Source organism: Nannospalax galili, unplaced genomic scaffold (genome assembly GCF_000622305.1).
Source record: "Nannospalax galili isolate Female #2095 unplaced genomic scaffold, S.galili_v1.0 scaffold281, whole genome shotgun sequence".
Classification (NCBI taxonomy): domain Eukaryota; kingdom Metazoa; phylum Chordata; class Mammalia; order Rodentia; family Spalacidae; genus Nannospalax; species Nannospalax galili.
Window position 1 is genome coordinate 7,492,640 of NW_008349068.1, and position 9,801 is coordinate 7,502,440.

General features: G+C 37.7%; 1 protein-coding gene across 11 annotated transcripts in view; it reads left to right on the top strand.

Annotated features, from left to right (window-relative positions):
* The window catches only part of Unc80 (unc-80 homolog, NALCN channel complex subunit), a 232,591-nt gene that overhangs the window by 155,624 nt on the left and 67,166 nt on the right, over window positions 1-9,801 (top strand). For all 11 annotated transcript variants that reach the window (XR_607706.1, XM_008846230.1, XM_008846234.1 and 8 more), the window contains 5 exons: window positions 3,143-3,243; window positions 4,220-4,306; window positions 5,803-5,986; window positions 7,273-7,367; window positions 9,264-9,353. Coding sequence is in view for 10 of the 11 variants with exons in the window: in XM_008846230.1 (XP_008844452.1) it covers window positions 3,143-3,243; window positions 4,220-4,306; window positions 5,803-5,986; window positions 7,273-7,367; window positions 9,264-9,353 (557 nt within the window). In the remaining variant the exon portion in view is untranslated. The remainder of the gene's footprint in view (window positions 1-3,142; window positions 3,244-4,219; window positions 4,307-5,802; window positions 5,987-7,272; window positions 7,368-9,263; window positions 9,354-9,801) is intronic.

The window sequence follows — 9,801 nt, forward strand, 5'->3', positions numbered from 1 at the left end:
TTTTTTTGCTTAGGCTGGATTTTAATTTGCAACCCTCTTATATAGCCAAGGCTGGCTCAAATTTGCAGCCCTCTTGTCTCAGTCTCCCAAGTAGCCACCAGACCCTCCTAAGGTTAATATTCTTTCAACTTTCAGTGTGTATGTGAAGAGAGCACAAGGTTAATATTCTTAATCACAGAACTCAATAATTTTTTAAAATCCAAAAGAGAAAGGAGGAAAGGCAGTCCTGGGCCAGTAGCACCTGTAAACAATACTATTGCATAAAACAATATCTTACATTTCACCTGCAAAATCGACAGATTGCTTCAAATGAAACTACCGTAGTTGGTGAAGAGACAAGAAAAGATTACCCTAACACCTTACTAAAGAAGCTTAGAATTTGGTGCAAGTATTTTGGAATATTGTTTCACAATACAGATAAAATTTTTTTAAACCCTAAAAATTATAAAACCCTTTGACATAAAAACTGTTTTTTAGAAATTTCTTAACATAATGAGGAAGGCTATATAAAGATTTGTAAAAGACATCATATATTATATATTTTATAAAATAGCAAATATTTGAAAATACTTTAAATGGACAAGCATAAGTCCAAATAATTTTGTTACTTCTACACATTAGAAATCATACTCTAGAAAATTAACCTAAGGAATGTTCTTTATAATCCTAAATAAAATCCTCAATCCAATCAGAAAGTGCAAAACAAGATTTTCTGTATGCTTCTTTAAAATATATGTAAGTGTGGTTTTCATGAACATGAAAAAGCAGACTTAAAACTGTTAATAGTTGTTTCTGTGATTGGTGAACTTAAGAGTGTTTATTTTTTCCTTCAAGTTTTTTTGTATTTTTACTCCAAGCTTTTTTTGTACTTTAAACATCACATTACTGATGCAATGAGAAAAATATTAAAGAATTGTAAAGATATTTTTCTTCAACCTAAAACCCATACCTCAGTTGGGAGCATAGCTCACTGATGAAAATTTTGACTTGCATGTGTGAGCCCATGCATTCAGTCTCCAGGACCACACATACATAAGCACGCACGTGCATGTACACACACACACACACACACACACACACACACACATGCGTGCGCGTGCATGCACGCATACAAATGTACATACAAATACGTTACAAATATTTTAGTTATTTGGAGAGGTATATGAACACTAAGGCTTACATTTATATACCTTTATAATATTTATTTCTATTAATTTTAATTAGATGATTAATTTCTGAAGCAATAGTTGGGATCATTTATTCAAAATACAGGTTGAATGGTAAATCCGTGCTACATTATAGACTCTTAACTTAAAGTGGTAGAGTTGAGGAATAGTGTTCAAACTGACGAGGCTGCACTGTTGACCTCAACCCCCTTTGCCTGTCTACTTTCTTCCCCAGGGCACTTCCAGGCAACCTTAGCCTGATCATGTTTTATAACAAAGTAGCACATTCTGAATAGGGTTATTTATGTATTTCTAAGGTGTCCTCCTTAGAAGTAGAACCCTAATTATTGCTCACTGAACTACTTTATCTTACCGAAAGAGACACTAGCTAAAGAATGTGGATACTAAAATAACATCTGGTTCATTTGGATTTTAAGCCAAACCATATTTTCAAAAACTAAATAATTTAAGAATGTATACAAAAAAGTGATGAAATGTGACTTTAATTTTATAAAGACCTACATTGCTAATATTATGTAAATTTCTAAAATAAAGATAATTGCATATACTTGCAAAGGTATTTTTTTGCAAATCAATGATGCCTGAAGACCAGCTTCTACTTATTTCCCTTTCCTTACATGGGAAAATAGTTAATAAAAACAAAAATAGCAAATATTCACACTTCAACAGAAAAAAAGGTTCAGAGAGCCTTTTTATATATTTTTCATATCACGACCAAATGAGCTTTACTTCATTTTTCCTTTTTAAAAAAAACAGTATTTTTGCCAGGCGTGGTGGTGCATGCCTTTAATCCCAGCACTTGGGAGGCAGGGCAGGCAGAGCTCTGTGAGTTCGAGGCCAGCCTGGCCTGCATAGTGAGTTCCAGGCCAGCTGAGGCTACAGGGAGTCTCAAAAAGACCGAAAAAAAAAAAAAAAAACACTTTTATTAATTCTTTGAAAATATCATACATATATGTAATGTATTCTGATCTTATCCATTCTCTACTGCTACTCCCCCAAGTCCCCTGGACCCACCAAGCCTTCTGACTGGATGACCTCTTTTTTACTGTGATTATTATTAATAGTCTCCTGAGTCCAGTTAGTATTGAGCATGTGCACGTTGAGTGTTGGGCCAGCCACCGAGACATGGGCAACTTACTAGTAGCCACATCCCCTCAAAAAAGTGATTCTTCCTCCCTCAGCAGCCATTAACTGCCAATAGCTCCTCAGCTAGGGTGGGCCTCGGGGGCCCCCCCTCCATCCATGGTGGCAGTTTCACTGGCTTGATCTTGTATAGCAACCACAGCTATTGTGCGTTGATGTCTGCACCAGTCATGCCATAGCCAAGAGACAGCAGTTCACAGCATTCTCCCCAAACTCTGGCTCTTACATTTTTCCCAGCCACTCTTTCATGATGCTCCCTGAGCTTTGCATGGGAGGATCACAGGGGACCCCTGCAAAGCTGAACATTCACTGACATATCCTCAGCACTTTGACCTGCCATGAGTCTGACTTAACCATCACCCACTGGGAAAAGAAAAGCCTTGGGAGCAGCATTAGTCTACAGGGATAAATATTAAGAAGGCAGTTTGCTAGCATGACTGTTTCACAAAACAACACCATTAGCTCCACCCCAAGGGCCTATTATTTCCCTCGTCATGGGATTTTGACCAGGTGTACAGTACTAAACAAAAAATCCCTCCTGTGGAATTTAAGGCTTCAAATTCAATCAGAAAGTGGTTGGGTGCCCCCAGTAAACATCATGCCACTATTGTACCAATAGGCACAACTTGCCTGGGTATGTCAATATTGAGCTCCCTGGGACCCACATGGTAGAGAGAACCACTTCAGAACCAACATCAGAAAACCTTTTTGAAGCAAAAAGAAGGGACGAATCAAAGTTTAATAAATTGTTTAAATACTTCTGACAGATATCACCACTTAAACAAATGTTTGGTTTCCTTTCTCTTCTACAGTGAGTGCTGTGGCCCAGCAAGTCTTGTGGAATTGTCTAATTGAAGATCCATCAACAGTTCTTAGACATTTTCTGGAAAAACTCACCATCAGCAATAGACAAGTAAATTACCCTTCTTGTCAGCATTGCTATGTATGGACTGAAAACAAGCAGAGGGCTCTGCAGTGCTGTACATGTATGTCCATGTACACTGACATGTAGCCAATAAGTGCCTGTTAAGTAATGATGGGCGATATTAAATCTTAGTATTTCAGTTCAAATTTCTCAGTTAATTGATTTCTCCATATGTGTGTGGTACATTGCTTAGTGATGACCCTAAGGCAGCAAGATTATCAATATTTTAAACAAAGATTAAGTGCAGTTTGATATTTTGGGGGTTGGATATATTTTTTGAATTCTTGTTGCTTGGTAGCCTGGAGTGCTCCAATGTATTAACACCTTCCATTAACCAAAAAGTTAATTTACCAGATCACCTGTTAAGATGTCAAATAAAAGTAGCTTCTGGACAGTGAGGAAAATATACTAATGATTAAAATCCTTTTTCCATTTCTCAGTTACGATTACATTCACTGAAAGATTAAGTGGTCTCTGAAAAACAAGATTAATTACTGACATTTCAATTTATCTTCCCTGGGCTTTATCTCATTGACTTGAAACCTAGGAAACCAAATTAGGAAGGTCAATTGACCTAGTTTGCTTAATGGTTTCTGGGCTTAGGTCTTCCTGCATTCCCATTCCACCTGGCAACCTTGGCAAATGCAGCTAAGTACACAGCTGTCAAGGGATTTGCCTGTGACCCATAGACACAGTGCAACATTTTATTTTACAATAAAGTTACCTGCTACCCAATGATATTTATGTGTAAGCCCTTAGATGAAAGGTACTCCAGATAATTGAAATGCTAAGAATTACATCTATTACCAGTATCTATAGATTATATCTGCTATGTAAAAATGTTGAACATAACTGACATTAATAAATGGACAAAAGTAAGGGAAAATCTTTTCTATTTTCAAGTCATTAGTTTATGGCAGGATGACAGCTGATTGAGGCATTAAAACTTCTGTTCTTCCTCCAGGATGAGTTAATGTACATGCTGCGCAAACTTCTTTTAAATATTGGAGACTTTCCAGCTCAGACATCACACATCCTATTCAACTACTTGGTGAGTCTCAGCAGCTAATGGATTATAAATGCTGACTTTCTGGTAGGAAGCAGGACCATGGAGAAAGGCTCACAGGGGACTTTGGCATATGGTGGCTATTCAATAAAAGTCATTTTCTTGCTCTTTTTATCATGATGCAACTTCCCAATTTTAGTTCATATCATTCTTAATCTTCCCTCTTCTTTTCCTATTTTGTTGTTTCACACACACACACACACACACACACACACACACACACACACATACCCGCGCCCCTAAAAACAAATTGTGGATATATTTTTTCCATAGTAATTCTTTATGCTTTAACCTGTTCTAACAGCTTCTTCTGGAACCCTCTAGCATTTACCATTTTCTTTATATTCTTCCCCTTAAACGCCACATAAATATACAGTTTGGGAACTGGGACATAATGGCTATGCTTTGAAATTGCCCCTCAAGCCAGTCAAATAGACAAATGAATATCTTTGTTGGGAGAACTTCCTTCTTCCTTTCTATTGTGAGGACTCATACTACAAATCTGGGCCAGTAATTCCTTTCTCTTGTCTATGACTAATTTGGTCTTCTTCCTGAGTGCCCACTTGTTGAATAGCAAGGGAAAATATATATCCACATTTATGCTCAGACTGACACAAAAATGTATTATTTCTGGACAGGATTCAGTTTGTCTTAGATAAAACTGTTTAGTCCCTAGGACTCCTTCTCCCTTCCCACTCCTTTGGTTTCTGTAACTATAAGGAATTGAAGGGGTTGGGGACACCTTTGCTGCTGTGCTGGTCTTCTACATTCAGAACCACTGAAGCCCATTAACTTAGTAACACTGATTTTGACAATGTAACTGGAAAATTTTTTTAGACTACCAAATTGAGAAACAATGCCAAAAACCTACAGAGAAAAAAGCTTATATCATTTTTTCTGATATCATTGTGTACTATTAAGGCAGTCACAAGTTATTTCATCCAATATTTCAAGCACAGTCTTCATTTTAGTGTGTAGAATGTTGAATGTATTCTCTCCCCCAATTTAAAAATAAACATAACATTTTGAGTGTCAGTTTAAAATATATAAAAGGGCATATTTTCAAAATAATTTTAGAGGATACACAAACAAAAATTTTAAGTTTTTGACTTAACAAAGCAGAGCATTCTTAGATCTGAACTGTTAAATATATTACATTAGTCATTAAAGTGGCATTTGGGCAAACATCATATGCAGGTTAATTTTGGATGGCCTAACTTCCTAGCATCCATGTGATATGATGTCTGGAAAGGGGATCGTCTGCCTGTTCTTAATAGTTAGCCATTTTAATAACATAGAAACACATAAGCCTGTTGGTCAGCTTTTTTCTTGTGCCCTTGCCCATTGCAAGTGTTAGAGAAGCATTTGGACAGAGACTTTGAAGACAGAGAAAATGATTTAACTCAGAAAAGCAAAGCCAGGGATAGAAGAATGTGAGTGCAGGATGAATGTGTCAAGTGGCCTTTCTTATTTTGATTTAGGTAGGACTAATCATGTATTTTGTAAGGACCCCGTGTGAGTGGGGGATGGATGCCATCTCTGCCACTCTGACCTTCCTGTGGGAGGTGGTCGGGTATGTGGAGGGCCTCTTCTTCAAGGACCTCAAGCAGACAATGAAGAAGGAGCAATGCGAAGTCAAACTCCTGGTCACTGCTTCCATGCCAGGTAACCCATATCTATACGTATATTCCCTTTGAAAGACCATGAGACTGTTTTAGTCATAAAGAAATATTCAGAGTTCTAATGCTTCATATTGAGTGTGCCAAGAATTTTGTATAATACAGTCAGAAGAAATGCAATAGCCCCTTTAAAAGTCAGGAGTTACAAGCTGAAAAGGCAGTCATCAGAGTGGAGTCACTGAGTCAGTCCTTGAAGGGTGGCCAAGGTTAAAAATTTACTGAAGTCTATCACAGAGGGCCAGAGGAACTGACAGCCTTTGTGAGCAAATTTTTGGCACTGCTGTGAGATGATCTTGTTTGTACAGCAGGGACCCCAATCCTTTGTAACTCAGTGAGAGGCGGCTTTATGAAAAGTTGGAAGAGGAAAAAACAGGAAGAGAGAGAACTACAAAAGAACACAACATGCAATATAAACTCTCGACGCAGTTCCCTTTCACTCAGCACAGCCTATTTGTCCTTGAAATGAAATTTTACCAATGCTTTATCCTTGTACAGTGACTATGAAAATATAAGATGATACATGCATTGAAATAAAGAGAAAGACTCATCAATTATGTGTACATGAGAGCACAGGTTCTGGCAGCAAAGAAGCCTGCGTAGAAATCGGCACCACTGTTTATTAGTCTTATAACCAGGATTAGCCGAGGGAAAATAACACCATTTTTCATGCTTTCTTTCTGTGTGTGGCATATGAATACAATTCATACTTCACCATTGCAAAGAATAAATGCGTTTCTTTATATAAAATACTTCTTGTCACACCTGATTCATGATAAGCATTCAGTGATTGATAATAGTACATTTATATGCTGTGTAGAGTATTCAAAAAAGTGATTAGTTTTTATGATAGCAAGAAAGCCTCATATTATCACCTATATTCTTAAAAGCTTACATATCAAGTTTGAAGCCAGTATGGGCTAGATGAGACCCCAATTTAAAAATATTTATTATTTTTATTTTATGTGTATATGGCCTGAAAGTATTTAATTGCACCCATCAGTGCCTGTGGAGGTCAGAGAAGGGCATCAGATCCCTGAAACTGGAGTTTTGGACAGCTGTTAGCTGTCATGTAGGTGCTAGGAATCGAATCCAGATCATCTGCAAGAACAGCCAGTGCTTTTAACCACTAAGCCATCTCACCAGCCCAGGACTCTGTTTAAAAAAAATTAATAATAGTAGAAACCAGCTTATTGATAATATTTTAATATTTTATACTTTAAATGCAAACTTTGCATAGTACAATGTGTTTATAGTGATTGTTATTTTCTGTAGGCACCAAAACCTTGGTAGTTCACGGACAGAATGAGTGTGATATCCCAACCCAGTTACCAGTCCACGAAGACACTCAATTTGAAGCCCTGCTGAAGGTAGGAATGCTTTTCGGCATAAATGACTTTTTTATGGATACCTATGGCCACCTCAGTAAACATCTGTTTTAGAATGAGAATAAGTGGCACTTTTCTGTATTCAGATGAACATGTGCAACTCCTTACTCTCAAGAACCTTTTTGCATTATTATAAATTTACAGTTTCCCCACTTTTAACTGACATTTTACCTATGCGTTGAAGCAGAAAAAATTGGGCAAGTTTCTTCTCAAACAGCAGTGTTTCCCTGGGACGTTACTCCAACTCCCCCTGTGTTAAGGAGTTCGGGACCAACGGGAAAGACTACCCAGACTCAAAAAGTTCAAATTAGCTGAATTAAGCTTTTGCAATTTTATTAGAATTTTAAAGAAAAAGAAATCCTCGGGGCAGGTGAGCTGGTAATCTTAGCAGCTGCTTTGAGGAAGTGAATGGCGGGAAGAAAGAAAAAAAGCCATGAAGCCATGCAGATTTAGAGCCTGTGTGGAAAGTGAGACATGTGGCTGACTGGCAGCCACGTGGCTGAGAGAAGGACGCTTTAGAGAAAGTAAAGAAAAACAAGATGCTGGGGGCAGCCCAAAACCTTAAAGAAAGCATGTTTAGCAAGAATGGCATGAAGAAGCAAAAAGGGAAATTACACCTTCTGAAGGATTCAGAAAGCAGACAGACTTACAGAGACCTACATAACTGTGGCTCAGCTGAAGTTCTGCCCTAGTAGGTGGGATTCCAGGCAGGAAAATTTTGCTTTCTCATTAAGGCACTAAGTATTCTGCCCATCTATTTAGCATAACCCACCTTCCTGAAGTGGTCCTATGACCAGATGATTGACAAGATAAACTTTCACAAAATGGAGGGGGTATTACACCTGAAAGCTGTGAATTCCAGCTTGTGAATGTCAGGCATTGCTATTTCAGCTCTTGCTGTATCCCACTTTTGCTCACAGTGGGAATTCTAGCTGCACACTGATGTTATACCCAGTAAAATCTATATAGTATTGCATTGTCACCACCAGAAATTGTTTGTGATGAAGGAAGTGTATACCTTAGAATAAATCAGGTGGGCAAAGAAAGGATTTTCTAATAGCAATCCCCCTCAAAAGAAGTATAGTTGATGGCTATACATGCCCACCAGGCTTTTAAGGTAAATTAATAAGTGAGCAAGAATAGTAACCCCCATTCATCTGGAGTCCACACTTTTAGTAATCTTATTTTATGGAAGACAGTTCTAGTGCTCAGTATAAGTAGAAAAGACCACCTAAAAAATCTTACCTTTGCAAAACTTGTATATTTAAAGAGCCATGACTCCTCCTCCAGGCTTCTTAAAGATCTCCAGAGAATATCTAAGGTTCAAGGAAGCTGACAAGTTTAACACGATTCCATTTGTGTACTCATTGAATATGGGATAGCAAGATTCAGACAGTGTGTTCATAACACAGCCAGCATAATATAAGTTAAATGCTAGAAACTCTCCAGCCAGTTTATTTTCCTTCAGGAGTGGCATATTAGTTTGGTTATACAAGTTACCAACATGGAAAGCACTGAACTAAGTGCACAATAAGCACTTAATGCATTATAGTTTGGATTATCTTAATGCTGTTTTTAAAATGTGTTTTTCCTGATATTGAGACCAGTAGGGGCCACTGTAACTCTACAGTCTGTCACTCAGTCTGAATTAAAACTTTGCAAATCTAGACACTATGGGAACAGATGGTTTACATTACGTTACCACTCTTTACTATGCCATTTTAAAAATAAATCTCCATATGTTCTCATGTATATACATGTAATATATAATATATATGATATTGATATATATAAAATACTTGTAAAAATTACCTGGCATCTTTTCAGGTTACCATCTAGCAAATAATAAGGATTTATTAAGATTTGTTGCTGTTCTAGGAGTGTCTCGAGTTTTTCAACGTCCCAGAATCCCAGTCAACACATTATTTCCTCATGGATAAACGATGGAACCTTATCCACTACAATAAGGTGAGGCTGCCATAGTGATACTCATAATGAGTTGTGTCAGAGGCTCACCATACATTTCCTAAGTACAGCTTGAATTGGGGAGGCATCATTGATCAAGATTACAAGCATGACCACTTGAGTCTCTGTGACTTTGGACCTGTAGTACTGTCTTTTTACCCTTTAGAGTCCTTATCTGTAAGTGAAAGTGATGATAATAGTATCCGTTCTGGGGGGTGGAAAGATGGCTCAGCGGCTAAGAGCACTAGCTACTCTTGCAGAGGACCTAAGTTTGCTTCCCAGTACCCACATGGCAGGCAACTAACAGCCATCTGTAACTCCAGTTCCGGGGAATTCAACGCCCTCTTCCAACCTCTGTGGGCATTGCACGTCACAGGTATACTCATATACATTCAGGCAATACACTCATATACATAAAATAATAAAATAAAATAAAATAATAAAAATAAAA